The 16,305-nt window shown below is 42.5% G+C and overlaps 1 protein-coding gene across 3 annotated transcripts in view; it reads left to right on the forward strand.

The window, feature by feature from the left end:
* Window positions 1-1,732: 1,732 nt before the first annotated feature.
* DAAM2 (dishevelled associated activator of morphogenesis 2) overlaps window positions 1,733-16,305 on the forward strand; it is a gene marked incomplete at its 5' end in the record, with an annotated part of 119,149 nt that continues 104,576 nt past the window's right edge. The window contains one exon of one of the 3 annotated variants that reach the window (XM_084260974.1): window positions 1,733-1,915. In XM_084260974.1, the coding sequence (XP_084117100.1) occupies window positions 1,742-1,915 (174 nt within the window). The remainder of the gene's footprint in view (window positions 1,916-16,305) is intronic. The other 2 variants (XM_084260972.1, XM_084260973.1) reach the window with 2 other exon arrangements.

A 16,305-nucleotide genomic window follows, 5' to 3' on the forward strand; every position in this document is an offset into this window, starting at 1 on the left:
CATCTTAGCCAATTTTTCCAAGGAGGAGGAAATTTTCCAAGGGTTAGCCTTTGGTATCTGCTAGTGAGAATCCAGTGATCTTATAAATGTGCTTTTGAAACCAGTATCATTCTGCCCTATTCTGTCTGCTGAGACATATGACCTCTTGCAGAGCTGCCATGGAGAGCCAAGGAAAGCAGGTATGCCAGAAGGCAGTGTCTGGTACTGTCTGACTTTCCTTTCATCTGCATGAGAGTTGCAGCTGATGCCCTCCAGTGCATAAGAGGAAGTGCTGAATAAATATATCCCAGCGCAAAGTAGAGCAGGTGACTCCTGCCAAGGACATAGTGCCACAAGGGCGGAGGCTTGGAGTTCTTTTTTGTCGTTTGTTGGGGGTTTTTTTTGCTTTGTTTTTTTCCTTAAGCATGCTGATCTCTAAGCACAAAGAGTGTCTGGAGAGCTTCTGGCTGTGCGCGGTATGTTAAGTCCCACTGTGCAACTGCTGTCCTAAAGGTACTTTTTCTAGCATGACTACTTTGTCTTTATAAGAGCTCAAAGCAGCCTTGTTCTGGCAAGCAAACAGACCAGAGCATTGTGGGGCAGGTTAGGGCAGCAGCTGCTCCGATGACAAAGCTCTGCTGTGTTGCTGCTGATCCAGCATCCTGTGGTTCAATTCACCTGCCACCTCCCTCCCTGCTCCCTTGCCCTGCACCCAGGGAGCTGGACTTCAGAACAGGCTTTAATTATTTACTCTCTAAGGATATGGCTTATTCTGCAGATTAAGTGAAAAAGTGAAGCCCTTAAAAAATATAACACAAATAAGCTCCTGAACTGTCAAACATCAAGTCCCTTAAAAGGGCAAAATATGCAGCACTCTGGACTGCACAGATCCCTCCTTTCAAACTGCTGGCAGGAGGCTTCCTGTTTGGATGGGCCGCACACAAACGGTGTGGTGTGGTGACATCAGTCACTTCCCAGCTCCTTCTTCAGACCTCCTTTTGCCTCCCTTTATGCTCCTGATACCCACAGCCACTCAAGCCTGGGTCCTGTCAAGACGGGATCTGGCAGCTCAAATGTAAATCCAGAAGCATGCATTAGCACTGTGCAGTTTCTTCCCTGGATGCGTAAAGCAGCCTGGATTTGTTACATGTGTTTGAAAACATGATAGACAAAATACTCCTACTGTGAGAGTCCTGGCCATAAAGGGATAAGGGAGCATTTGGTGGCCTGGCTCCGGAGTGGTGGAAAATTGATGTCTGCTTCACTGTTTCCTTGTTTGTTATATTTTGACCAGATGGGATACCTTGGAGGATCTTTCATTTATTCATGATAAATTCTCAAGGATATACTTTTTGCTTCTGATACTTTGGTTCTTTTACTGTAGTGGTGAGAGAAAGACCACTGGCGTTTGGCGGTAGCTTTTGACCTTGGTTACTAAGCATTACTGGTAAATCTACCTGCTGGGAAAATCCCACACTGAGTTTGTAAAACCTTTTGAGAAACTTTGGGAGAAGTGATTCTATACTGCCATTCAAGAAACATGTCCTTACTATTTTAAAGCTTAGCTACCATGTCTAGCTTGAGTGTTTAACTTGCCCTTATGTGACTGAGATCCTTCTGTGCTCTTCCAGCTGTTACACCAGTGATAACCACTGTAACTGCAGAGCTGCACAGGGTCATGTTTATCATTTAATGTTTACTGATTTTGTTTGTTTCTCTTTTTCTTCCTGCAGAACATGATCAGAAGATAGCAACATACACCATGACCATGGCCCCCCGGAAGAGGAATCGTCATGCGTTGGGGTTTCTTTGTTGTTTTGGGGGTAGTGACCTCCCTGAAATCAACCTCAAGGACAATAACCCCCTTCAGTTCCTTGAGTTTTCTGTCCCAATCCCACCAGCAGAGGAGCTCAATGCTAGATTCTCTGAACTTGTGGTAAGTTTCTGATGGCAGATTGATTATTTTTAGAAGTGGATGAACTATCCCCTTCAAAAGAGGAATAAAGGGACTTAAGGAAATTATTAGGGATAGAAAAAAACCCAACAACCCACCTTCTGTTGAAGGTGTTTTCCTCTTTCTTTTTTATTTTTTTCTTTCATGTTTTATGACCAGTTCCTTGAGGGGAGAAAGGTGGCAAATGGCTGGATGGACAACAACAGCACTGAGTATAAGTACAACAAAATGCTTAAATAAGCTGATTTATTCTCGCCAGGTGTAGGCTCAGCCATATTAGAAAGAACCTTGTAAGAGAACTCAAGAGAATGAATCCCTGACAGTCAATTTCTTGTTAACAATGTCGGGATAAAACCTGCTGTATGATATAGGACAGTGGCAAATCTTAGGGTTTGCGGGTCAACTAATAAGGACTTCACTGTTCTGTTATCAGTGACATACTGTTGGGGAGGTATTAGAATCAGGTAACCACACTAATTATGTTTCCTTTGAACCATGAAATGGTGCTGTTGCAGCAGCAGACGTAAACACGAAGGGAAGCTGTTACTGCAGGTGAACTTTATCTTTTGCTTTCATGGTGAGTGGTGTGGATTCCAGCAGCAGGCAGCTGGTACTCAGGCCTGGAATCAAATGACTTTGCTGTGTTTGCCACACGCGCAAAGCACAGGCAGAGGTCAGAGGGCTGTGCTGTTTCTCAATCTGCATTGTAAAGATGATGCCCAGTGGTTGCAGTTGATTAGCCATCTCATTCCCACTTTGAGTGTGGAGGTTATGTAATGTGATGTACCTATAAGTGTATATGTACCTGACTGGTGCTACTGAGAAGAGGAATAGAACAGGAAATAATGGATCTCAGAATTAGAGGAATTTGCCAGTAATCTTTCTACATTATGCATATAACATTAGCACAGTAGGTTCTTGTCTGTTACCATGGCTTCAAAGTGCTATAGCAATGAAAATAACTTTATAATTTGGGTATGCAAATGCAGGTTAAGATATGGGCAACTATCGTATGTCATACCAAACAACTACATTATGTCATACCAAACATAGGGACGGCTACAGTTTCTGCAGATCAGTGGTCTGGCTACATAGCCTAGGCTCCTATTTCAAGATAGGGTCTAAAGCAGGGAAGAATACAAGATGTGGCTATAGGATGGTCTTTTCTGGAATACTTCCCAACTCTAACAATTTTCACCTCAAGGACTTACTCAGCCAAAGTTGCGTTCTTGTGTACATAGTAAATTGATATGGCTTTTCTGTTAACTGTTTCCACCATCTTTAGCACCCACAACAATTTTTTAGCATTTGTAGTATTCTGTGGTGGGGTGTTGGAAGGAGTGAAGAGGATTTGCTGCTGTTTCAGGAAGATCAGGGTGTGCAGCAAAAGAGTATCTACTTGTTTCTGACTACACAGCAGAAGAGGAATGCTCTCTAACAGAGGTACCTCACAAAATCCTGGTCAGTGTTTAAGTTGGCTCACCTTTTATGCCAGACGACTTGAATTCCTTTTGGGAAGTGCAGCTGACTGTGGAGAATCCTGCTTGGTGACAGGTATCTCTCACTAGTAAGAGTGTAATCTGCTCTGCTCTCAATTTGTTTCTGGATGCTGTTAAGTATTGGTTTTCACATGCAAGCTTTAATTGCTGTATCAAAGTTTGCCTCTCTTCAAAACCAAGATCTGCTGAAGCATTCAATCCAGCTTTCCTGAAGACGTCACCAACAGATGTGCTTTGTTTCTGAACTTGGCTTGCTAAAACTTGTACTTGTTTACCTTCAGGTTATAGTGACAGACCTCCTCTAGTTGCTGCTGGGCTTTTGCTTACTGAGAGGGTATCAGTTTCTCTGAGAATTTTGAGAGTTTGTGGTGGTATTAAGGGTGCTTTTACTTTTTGTTTTATGCCTGGCAAATATCAGTGCTCCATGTGCTTGTGGCAAAATGGCTCCCAGCTGCCTTACTGTGAAACAGTACGATTTATAATGTTTTCAGTTCAAAATTTAATGACAATTATACATGATGATCTGTAAAAATTTTTGGCCCCAGAAGTTTGTGAGTCGTTGGTCTGTGCTATAATTTATTAAATGTGCTGACAGCCTGTGACTGGCATAAACATTTCAAACAAATGAAGCCATCGAAATGAAAATAGATTATATTCATGCTCTTGCATTTAATGATGGTAGCCTAGCCATCATTACATGAGAAGTGAGCTGGGAGAGAAAAGTGCTGTTCTTCAGAAAGTCAGAGGTGTACATCACACGTTTTTATAAAGCACCTGGATAGGACAGTGACCCATGTCCACAGGAGTTCTTGGGTAGGCGGGTAACGTGAGAACAGGAAGGGCTTCGTGAGTTAGAGAAATTGGGGTAAAAACAGGGCTGGCAGAATGCAGAATTTGCCTGGAAGGGCTAGTTTGTCCACAGGTCTGGATTAATGCATGTTCTACAAGACACTAAAATAAAACGGGCTACATCTGTATTGACAGCTCAGATGAGATTTTAATTGGATTAGAAAGGTTCAGTCTGTAAATGTGCCAGTGTAAACCAGCGACCTGGAAGTGCCTGAGAGAGCTCTGTGCTGTGGACTGGCCTCCCCGCTGCTTATCCGTTAGGGTCTAGTCTGGGTGCACTTGTACTATATAGAAAACAGATTTGAGTGTAAAGCCTTTTGACCCAAATCCCCAAGTGAAATGATGACACCGACATCATCTGATATCTGTAGTGCAGCCCAGGGGGTATAGCCTCATCTTGCCATCTGCTCTGCAAAGAGTATAATGAAACTTTGGTGTGCTTGAATGAATTTTTAAAAGCCTTATTTTTCCCCTTGTTGCAGTTAAAATCTGGGGCATTTTCCCCACATAAGAGATAATGACAAGAAGAGTTAAGCCTATCTCTGCTGGAAAAGCCTCCCTTGTGATAAATTTTCCAGTCCAGTAAATATACAGTATGTTTCTACCTGCCTTTCTGAGGAAAATGGACATTTTGAGGGCTAGAGACCTGTCTTTCATGTTCTTGCGGTCTTTAAATTAGTATCATGAAAAGTGAATTTGGAGATATTCATGAAGAGGAATTAGGTATGTATTAGGATCCTTTATTTGTGATGGAGTCACAAGACCCTCCAGAGCTTGCAAACTTCCCCATGTACTCTCTAGGCTGAGGCAAGTATACACATATGGACTGCTCTGTTTGGGGGATGTACCCAGACCAACCAAGTAATGGCAGCAGCCTTAACTGGACTCTGACCAAGGCAGTTGTTGTTAAATGACAAGTTAATGCTGATTTCAGCTGAAATGTCCGCTCTCAATGCGGCTCAAACAGAGGGAAGAAAAATGTTCTAGGATGGATCCTAGGCATTTGTGTTGCTTAGAGTTGGATGCTGTGCTTAGAAAATTAAACCAGAAAGGGTTATGTTATACATGCCAAATTCAATCTTGATTTATTTTGCTGTGAACATGTGCAGGGAGTAGGTCTGAATGAAGTCTGGTTCAGGGTGATTTGATCTGATTTTATTTACACTGTGACAGGAGATGTACTAGCTCTCAGGTTGTCTGCTGGAAGTGATTGGCTTGGGACTACTGCAGTAGTAGCAGTACAGGTTAGTCCCTATCAGAAGTCTAGACACACAATACAAGGCAAACAAAAATAGCTGTGACCACAGGCTTTGCACCTCAAGGGGCAGTTTTGTGCACACAGCTGAAAGAGGGCAGAATAGCTGGGGTTGGCATCTCTTGTTCAATGAACAGGCAGGGAAGAGAACCTCTGGAGAGTAAGGGGTGTGTGGAGAAGTCCTATACCTCATAGATTATAGCATCACTTATACTTTTTTCTTCAGTTTCTCTTCAAAGCTGGCACTGTGTGTACTACCATGTAGTAAAGTGCTGCTGCAGCTGGTGGTTTGTTGGCAGACGCCAGGCTGGTTTTGTGCCTGCTGGCAAAAATGGCTATGCTAAGCACAAGTGTTTTTTTCCTTGTACTGATTTATTAACTGAACAGGAACTGTAGAAGAGTCTGGAAGAACTATTGCAAGGCAAGGGGAAATAATTTTTTTTTCATGAAACAGCTTCTCCATGTCAGTGTTCCTTTTTTTTTTTTTTTTTTTTAAGCAGCGATGTGTTATTGTCACAGTGGATTCTGATTCCTCTTCCTCAATATTGGACTCTTCTTGTTGGTTAAGCATGGTGTGCTGCTTGCCACTAGAGATTTTGCCACCTGGATCTCTCTTACACCAGCAATCTGATCCCAGATGTGAACTCAGAACATGCCAGGAGGAATGCTTTAAATGCAGGCAATTCAGGGGAAGCAGAAAAATGAAGGGACTGCTTGCACAGAGGAAAGAGGATTGTGAGATCTTGTGATTTTGTCATTTCTTTTTTTTTGTTTCTTTTGTGAGTGGCTCTGAAATGGTCATGGTATTTGAGAAGGAGCTCAAGATATTACCTATTTTAGAATGGAAGATCCATAGGGAAGAAGTGGTATTGCCCTTTGAACTGCCATTTTCAAACTTAGTAACTATTTTAGCCTCCAGACTTGAACCTTGTTATCTGCACAGCATTAGATTCTTGTACTGAGAAAGATCTGAGAAATACTTACTGTTATTCCCTCATATTCTTGCTTGTCTTTGAACCATTATGGTATTTTAGCTCAGGTGGGTAATTAACTGCATTCTCCTGTCATGGTATATTTCTCTTGTGTTGCATTTGAACCTGCTTCTTTTTTAGTTTTGGTTTGTTTCTTTATCTTCTATTTCCTGTGAGTACTAAATAAGGGGTTTTGTTGTTTTTAATGATTCACAGAAGCTTTTTATTCATATTATTCTTTACCATCCTCCCATGCTTTTCCAGAAGAAATCTTTAGACCTTATGCCACTAAAAGTACCTATTAAGTTACATTGCTTAGAGATGAGGAACAGCTTAAATACTTCTGAATTCTGTACTTGAAAACTTCAGAATTTTGCAGCATATATCATTTGTCAGTTGTCTGTAGAGACGAGGACAAGGGACAATTGCTTCAAGTTGGATCATAGGACGTTCTGCACCAATATGCAGCAGAAGTGTGTCATGGTGAGGGTGATAGAGCACTGGCACAGTGTGCCCAGGAGGGTTGTCTCCTTCTCTGGAGATAATCAAGACCCATCTGTACGCTTACCTGTGTGACCTGTCCTAGGGAATCTGCTTTGGCAGGGAGGTTGGACCCTTCCAACCCCTAAATTCTGTGAATCTATTTTGGCCTGCCTTTATGCTTCTTCCCTTCCACTGAAATGAGAGTTTTGATCATTCTTTAGTTGCCAAAAGAGGTAGGTTGCTTCTTGGGTGAGGCAATATGCACTCTTCTGCCTCTTCCTCTTTCTGAAGAGGTCTAGTTTACTGACCCTATTGAGAAACCCCAGCTTTTGTTGTAGAGAAGCTGCACATGGAACTGCACATTCCTGAACTATGAGGCCACTGGAAATCAGATGATTATTTTCCCTTGTAGTATTGCCTGAGCAAGGTGAAGTACTGAATCAAGGTCACTATCCCTCCCTCAAGATCCAGCACCTTCAGCATGTTCAGTCTGTGCTGGGAACCATGAATGAAACCTTAACCTTGGTGTCTGTCTGCAGGACTCTGTAACACCAACCACAAGAACGTGGAACTCTGTTCTGACATAAACCTAAATTCAACTCTTAGTCTCTCACCTTGTCACCTCTGACCCCATAATATTTAGCAATGGCTTTGATGGCCCCGTAGTTAGCTCAATTTCTGTAGTATTAAAAACAAGCTACCCAAGGCATCTAGCTGGGGGAAGTGGCAGAGATTATAATAGTAAAGAAAATGAGGATCATGTTGATTCCTTTCTTAGTCTCTTTGGAATAAGAGCTGTACAGAGGAACTCCCGTAAAGGTGAAAATCATTAGAAGGACAAGTGGTCTGAGAGTCCAGCAACAGAAGCAGCAACTTGGTAACCTCTGAATACTCTTCATAGTTTCTGAAACTGTGACTAGAGCTTTTAATGCCTTGTGCCGCCTGAGGAAGGAGGATATCTGGAGCAAGATGTCTGTTGCTTTACTGTACCTTTTGCTCTTGCCTTTGTTCTCTGTCCTCTCCCAATACATGGGTCTCACTTGGGGTTTTTTCTGCCCCTCTAGCCCTTCCTAAGTAAATCAGTGTTTTCATCTTGCCCTGAAACAGAACTATAGAATCAGTGTGACATTTGCTGCTGTCATGTATTTCACTGTGCTCTCTTGATTTCTCAACCCTTCAGGCAGTAGTTGCCAGCACTTCAGTGCTAGAATGCTGATGAACGTGAAAGAAGTTGGTTAGTCTCCTCTGAGTACATGAGCCATCCACAAAGTATCTTTGCAGTCCTCTCAGGACAGACACAAAGGAACAGCAGGGTCACAGGGGACACATTTCTAGTAGCATTGGATGAAGTGATCAATAACAGAAGGTTTGGGAAAACTCTACTCTTTGCTTACTCTTACATCTGTCCACGTCTGTTCCTTCTGAACACTCCTGAATGAAGTTCAGTGATTACAGTATCCTTTCCTAGAGGAAAGAAAGTTGAGGGGAAAAGAAAGATGTATTGAGAGATATTATGATACAGCTTGGAAGTATCTGAGAATGAATTTAGCTATTGTGCCAGAGGAAGCAAAACAATTCCTGAGCAAGGCATCAGTTTGGCAGACAATGGGTAACACACATTCATCAAGAGCCACAGGGAGATGAGATCCGAACCTAAATAACTATAGTAGTGGTTCCTACTCCAGCTGACTTGGAAGTAGTGTTTCCTTCATGCTTAATTCTCCCTTGCAGCCCATTTAATGTAATGGATACAACATAAACCTCAGATGAAAACTAGGCTTCACCACATTGAATAAGTGCTCCTATATATCACCAGGCCCACTCCAACTTGCCAAGTCTCAGCTGTGGTAGTGTTTGTGAGGCCCCTCTTTGGCTCTGCCACCTGCAAGAGTATTTATGGGGTAAAAAATACAAGAAATGCCTCAGTTGTGGCATGTGAATACAGACTGCCTTAAATATTAGTCAATGGATGTAGGCATAAGAGGGCATCGGCTATGCTTTTCAGTGTTTGTTGACAAGCTTGGAGAACAAAGTTCTCTGTTTCTCCGCCAGATTGTTTGTAATACTTCCGGGCACCAGATATGCAGACTTCCCCATTTGGTCTCTTGGCTCCCACTGTGGAGAACCAACTTCCCAGGAAAGTACCCTACATGTCTGAAGCTTATTTAGTCCTCAGTTTGTCACTGGAAGTTTGTGCTTAGAAGGACATGCATGTCAGGTCCTCGCTTTGAACTCCAAACACGTGGCACATATATTGATAGCAGTGTTTAATCGTGTTTAAATTCAGGCAAGTTGCCAAGCTTTGAGTATCTCAGTTTCAAATTACAGTCTTTTGAGGCACTCTATCCCCTTTCTGTATTCTTTTTCATTTCTGTGTCGCTTACCCTTAATGTAAATCACAGTTTCAGACTACACCTCTCAAACCTCTGTCTTTGAGTTGTTGTTCAACGAAAGCTTCTCCATCAACCATAATGTAAAAGCAGCTCTGTGCTGTTCTGCCTGTAAGAGGAAGTTCTTTTATTGCCTGTGCCCATCCCCTCTGTTCTTCTTTGTAATGAATGATTGTACCTAATCAGTCAGGAAAGTTGTTTAGTGCCAAATGCAATCAAGATCTGGAGAAGTCCCTTATTTTTACTTACATATGATAAGCTCTGACTCCAGCAGACTGGGAGATTTGGCTGGCCTTGGCTCAGTGAAGGTTCCTCACGCCAATTATTGTTTCCTTTCTTACATTTAATGAGAATATACAAGTGGAGGCTGTAAGAAAATACTAATGATGAGACTAAGCCATATTTTTCATAACCAAAGGCTCATATCCAGGAAGAAGGCTTAGCATCACCATCCAAGTAGAAGGCATTGTCTCAGAATGCAGAAAAAAAGGTAAAACTTTGGGGCAGCAGATTGCTTTCCTTGCTGGTGGGGGCCAGGCCAAAAAAACTTTAATTTCTCTTGGGTTAGTTTATAGTTGTCCAATTACCATTTTTCATACACTCAGATGCACTTGTCTTCTATTATGATAATGGAAAATGTACTGGGCATTTTAAGATTTCTGAAGCTTGGGAGGCAAAACCTCTCCACGGTATCATAGTCTGTCTAGTTATGCACAGATGTTCCTTTATGTCCAACACAGTACTTTAGTCTGAAATTGTCTGTATTTAAGATACTTTTTTTCTTTTTCTTTCTGCTGTTCAAAGAGAGATTTTTCATAATGTTGGCCCTGCTTTATACATGTTCCACATGCATAAAGGTGGTCCCTGATTTTAATGCATATATCACTAGAAGCAGCTTTCTATAGTTGGTCAAGTCATAGAATATCCTGGGTTGGAAGGGATTCATAAAGATCATCAAACCCAACCCCTGGCTTCACGCAGGACCAGACAAGTCAGAGCATGGGACTGAGGGCATCATCCAGATGCTTCTTGACCTCAGCTCAGTGCTGTGACCACTTCCCTGGGAAGCCTGTTCCAGTGCCCAACCACCCTCTCAGTAAAGAACCTCTTCCTAACATCCAGCCTAAACCTACCCTGTCACAGCTTCATACTGTTCACTTGGGTTTTATTGCTGGTCACCAAAGAGAGGAGATTGGCACCTGCCCCTTCGTTCCCACTTGTCAGGAAGCCATAGACTGTGATGAGGTCTCCCCTCAGCCTCCTCTTCTCCAGGCTGTGCAAAGCAAGGGACTTCAGCCACTCCTCATAAGACCCTTCACCATCCTCGTTGGTCTCCTCTGGACACTCTCCAATAATTTTGTGTCCTTCTTATACCATGGTGCCCAAACTGCACACAGTACTCGAGGTGAGGCATCAGCACGGTGTAGAGGGTGACAATCACCTCCCTGGACCGGCTGGCAGTGTCGTGCTTGATGCACCCCAGGATAAAGTTGGCCCTCCCAGCTGTCCCAATACATGAGAGGTAGGCTTCATGGCTGAGAGAGCTCCCTCCCTTCAGACAGACACTCAGGGATGTATGGAGCCCCGTGACAGGGTCAGGCTTGTGTTGTTGTGTGCAGCATCAGCACTTTCTTCAGGTTCCCTTACTGTAGGTGCAGCTGGTTGGCAGCTCCCTGCCCAGCTGTGTGAGAAGCAGCAGTTGCTGTACTGCAAATGTGTGAGACCTGGATGCTGTGAGAGGAGCATGAGATGGGAGCCAGGTCTCACGATCTGCCTTGGACAATCAATAGGGTTGAGCAAGCAAATATAAATCCAGACCTGGGCTTACACGTCAGACTTCAGGCGTGAAGAAGCTGGGTGTGTTACCAAAGTACCTCTGCAGGTATGAGGCTTTTGTGCAGGGATACAATGTTTTGTAGATTGCATTGCCTTATTATAAAAATTATTTCCAAGTCATTACCAGATGTAAAGCTGTTCAGTTCCACTGAAGACAGTAGTGAAGGTGTGTCATTCTATGTTGCCTGACCTTTGTCCTTTTTGGTATTTTCCTTGTCTGTGGTGATTGTCGGCTTCCAAATATCCCAAGCAGAGTACACTAGCTGCCTTTCTGAAAGCTGGGGAAGGTTGTGGTCATGGTGGGAATACTTGAAGGGAATGTTTGTGTTCTGAGTATGATTTACTTACAGTAGACATGGAACACCTAAAAAAAAAACTTACTTACTGGACTGCGTGTTTTTCACAGGATAATCCTGGTTGACCCTGACTAGGGAATTGTACATAGTTCATCTAAGGCAACAGAGGAAAAGTACTGGGTTTTGGAAGCATGGCAGATAAGTAGCTTGGGATGAAAAAATCAGGGGAAAGAACAGATCCTGCCACTAAAAAATGGATGTGTACTGAGATGCCAGTCTTGTGTCTTACCTCTGCAGAATGCTTGGATGCTATCATGATATACTGTTCCCTAAGCCACAGATAGGGTGGACATTCAGAAACCTCATCTCCGTGTGCTTCTAACACTTTATCAACTGATTTGATACTACTGTTTTGTTTGGGAATAGCTGGAAGTGTTAGGGCAGCATTACATAAAAAGAAGAAAAAAGTAGTGTAAAGCTCTACAGGGGCTTTTTTCCTGATAAGACGTCATCAATATTTGAATGGGTTTTATGTTGCGTTATAGCTATAACAAGGAGTCAGGAACTTTCTGGATTGAGTCTGAAAGCTGCTGAAGTGATAAAACACTGAGATGGTAGTGATAGTAGGAAGGTGAGATGATACTTGTTTGTTGTAAGAATGAAGTTACATTATGTTTATTTCAAACTTCTGGGGCTTTTCTAGCTTCACTTGCATGGATAGAGTGGACAATTTTCCTACCTTCCTCCTAGAATTGAACCAGCATTCTTATACGGCTCCTGCCACTTTGATGCTTGCAGATTGAGAGTAACAGATTCTGCCCACTCCAGTAGAAAAAGAGCCAGGAGCAGCAGTATTACAGGGATGTCCTATGGCAAAACCACTTCGTTCAGAGCTGGATTAGAAGACAATTTACAAATTTATTAAGACCTTATTTGTTACCTTTTAGAGAGGATATTTGAATCACTTTTGGTCTGTTAAAGAGAGGTAGACACATATGAATTGGGTCAGAAAGTTCATTTGGTATGAGAAGGTGTATCCTGGAGATGCATCTGGAAGAAACATCAGACGAACGTCCTATATCATGCAAAGAACATGATGGCCAAATTATAATTGGATAAAAGATTGCAGTAAGGAGCAACAAAGTTTTTCAGAATGTTGGAGAAACACACACAACAAATGATGCAGCTGTGGTGCTGAAGGAGAGCAAAGGGTCATGCTGGGGAATGCTAGGTCAATGTGATCTTTTGGCTTTATGCTTTTGAAGAGAGAGATTGCCTGTTGATGAAGGGAGGTTGAATGACAGATGTCTGTTTCTTTTGCAACTCAGAGAAGAAGGGGCAGATCTGAGATATTGTAGGAGGCCTGATTTGTCATTTAGCTTGATTTGAGTAAAAAAGGAGGAGTCAAGTCCCTGTGATGAAAACCTTACAAAATAGCAATGTGAAGGTAACCCCCTGAAGCCAGGGAAGCAGTGAACTTTTCTAGTGAGGAGGAAAGGATGTGAAAGAGGAGGGAATGGAAGTGTTTTTCGGGATATCAATTGAGGTGTAAAGTATGTGGGATTTGGGAGGAATTGTCAACAAAATAATTGAATGGAGAAGTAGACAATAGTCATGAAAGATCACCTGTTTAGTGTGATGACTCAAGTTGACTGTATTTGTTCAGCTAGTCACAATTTATATCAGATATAATCATTGCTCAGATAGTGTATCATATTGTCTGAAAGAGACTAGAGTAAAAGAGCTTATGCCTCTGTGTCCTTCTATAGGTGTATTGCGTCTTCAAACAGAGCTCAAGGTTATTTGTCATTCAGGGAAACTGTTAAGGTAATCTGGGATGGCTCTTCAGTGTTGGAGGGAAACAGCCTTTTCTTGTCATGTGCCTGGTTTGTACGACTCCAGTGTGAGGAGCACAAGGTGTCACAGGTGAGGCTGGGTGGATGGAGTAGGACCTTCTTTGGGTACAAGGTTTTCAGGTCAGCAGTTTCATGGTACTTTCCTCTACACTGGGTAGAAGGGAGCTTTCAGCTTCACTAAATGCAAGAGATAAGTGGCCCTTCTTTCAGCATGGGGTTGGAGCAGTACATAGAAGGCAGGCATCCAAAGGTGCTTTTTCTGTCACTCATTGCACCAAGCTGCCTCCACAGCTGCTCTGTCTTTGGCACGTTTTGTCCAGAGGAAGTGCAGACATATGCCTTCCACCTGGCACTGGCGTGCCACTGACCCAGAGCTTTTAATGCTAGGTACCATGTTTTCTGTTCATGAAAAAGTCTATAAGGTTTCTGGGAGAAAAATATGTTTTGACAGCATTATGTCTTTTTTCCTAGGTACCTTGGCAAACTTTCCCAAATGCATGAAATGAGTTGTATGTTTGATTCCCTGGTGTGATACAAGGAGTAGTAACGTTTCTTAAACCAGTTTTAGTACAGAATTGTAGCCAGATTGAAAAGGTGCTGAAAAGATGCATCACATATAGGACATAGGCAGTATAGGAGTCTTCCAGTGGCAAAAGGTATTGTATTTGAAGAATTTGGGAGAGAACCTTTACTCCTACATTCTCTCACAGACATTGCCCTGCTCTTACCTACTTGTTCCTTTTTAGGAAGAAAGCCAGGTACAAGACTCTACAGTGCTCCTGGGCAGATTCTCCTTTCTTTCACATATTGTCCTGTTCTGTATGCAAAAAGGCCCTGGTCAACATCTGTATATATTCTATGCACTTCCATATTAAAAACACTTAAGGGCATCTTTTAATTCTGCAGCTTCCCATCATTTGTTGACCACATAAATGGAAAGGTTTCCCAAACTAATAACACAAACACCTTCTGAAAAGGACTTAGCAGGATGCACAACAATGTTATGCAATGGTTTATTATGTGGAGGTTGAAGAATAACTTCTCCAAAGGAAATTATAAGGGGAAAGCAGATTGCAGTTTCCCAGTTTGGAAGGTGTCCAGGGAGATCCCTGAGTCATGGAAAATCCATTGGGATTGCTTTAGTGGCTGTGTTTCAGCATTACATCTTGTACAAAGAGCAACAGCTGGATGAGTTTGTTGGTCGGTGTAAAGCTGTTGGCTTCTACATTAATGATGCAAGAGAACTTCTGGATTACAAACGCTTAACCAGATAGTAAATGCAGTTACAATTTGTCGTTAGGAGATGAGTTAGTTCTCTAAGGCAAATGCCCATCTTTATCTTATTCTTGTTGCTGTATTTTGTGAAAGTTTACGACAATTTCTTTTTAGAAATATTTAGAGAGAAAGATCTTGGCTGGTGTTTTCTTAAGCCCGGTGATATCAGTTCAGTAGTTGCTGTTCTGATTTTCAGAATACTTGAGCAATGAGACAGGATAGGGCGTGAGTGCATAACCAAATATACTGTCATGCATTCAGCTCAGTGTTTGACTACGGAAATACTCAGTTTATTTAAGTGAAGAGCATTGTGGAATTGCTTTCCACCTCACCTCAGAAGATCTGAGGCTTCTGTTATGTGGGTGTTCTTCTAGGTGGACTGAACTGTTTTGGGGCAAGTACAGCTCATTACCATTTACTTAAGTAGAAGTTAACAATTAGCATAAAGGGGACTGATGACTGTTTAGTCTATTATGTGTTTGACGTCTGTGCTATAGACTGTAGAAGAAGCCTGTGTTGTAGGCTGTCTAGCTGAGAGGTTTAGTCCCTGTTACAATTTAAAGCAGGTAATTTGATAAATATTTTGCACTGGTGTAAATCCAGAGTAAGTCCACTCAGTTTAATGGAGTTAGGGACATACTGGTAACTACTAAATCTGGAGAAATTATTCAGACAGTCTGAAAAGAACTAAAGCCAGCTTCTGGTTTCACTTCTATCTGTGTAAACCTAAACCGATGTAAAGAAATGTTGTAGAATTGAGTTCCTTTGAGTTTACCCTGCACATAAATTTAAGCATGTGGGTCTGAGCTGCACAATCAAAAGTTAATTTTGCTCATTGAATTCTTAACTGACCTCTCAGTTCCTCCTGCCCTTTTACGTAATATTTTATCAGAAATTTAAAGGTCAGCCAAGCTCTGATTTACCTTTTGTTTTCCTCCGTAGGGGCATATGGCAAATAGGATGCACGCAAGAGGATAAAGCTGGGAGGAGAGGAGTAGGTGGCAGCAACGCCCCTGGAAACTCAGCCTGCCTTTGGCACAGGGCCGCTACAGCAATTCCCAGCCCACATTTTGAGGGTTGAGCCAGCAGGACTGTGTTTGGGCAGGAAACTATCAGAGGTGTGTGCCTGTGTGCTTTGGCACAGTCCAGGCTGTGAATTGCTCCAGCCTAGAAACCTCCTCTGAACTCATTAGTACTAGAACAGAGGAGACTTTGTAGGGAGGGAGAGGGTGGGGAAGCCGGAAAGGTAGCAGTTTAGATGGCAGTTTCCTAATAACCTTTCCCACACCTACCTTCCCATACAGGCTCTCATCTAAAGAACCTTGGCACGAAAACCAAACCGTGGCACGGGGAGGGGAAAGGAAGGGGGAAATGAGGGGAGGAGAAGAAAAGGAAATGAGGGACGGGGAATGGGCACTCTGCTGAAACAGCAGATTTTATTATTATTTAGTGTTGTCTATGGTGATACTACGAGCTCTGTTTGAGGAGACGTGTTTGATATACTGTGTACAATCAGAATGTGGGGGTAAATGTGGTACTTGCCCTAGAGGACTTGACCTGTCACAGTGAAAAGATGTATTGAACAGAGGTTTAAAGGCTTCATTTTTGTTTGTTGTTTTCATTTAATTGTCTAAGTAGTGGAATATTGACCAGACCTATTAA

Source organism: Gallinula chloropus, assembly GCF_964237585.1.
Source record: "Gallinula chloropus genome assembly, chromosome: 3".
Classification (NCBI taxonomy): domain Eukaryota; kingdom Metazoa; phylum Chordata; class Aves; order Gruiformes; family Rallidae; genus Gallinula; species Gallinula chloropus.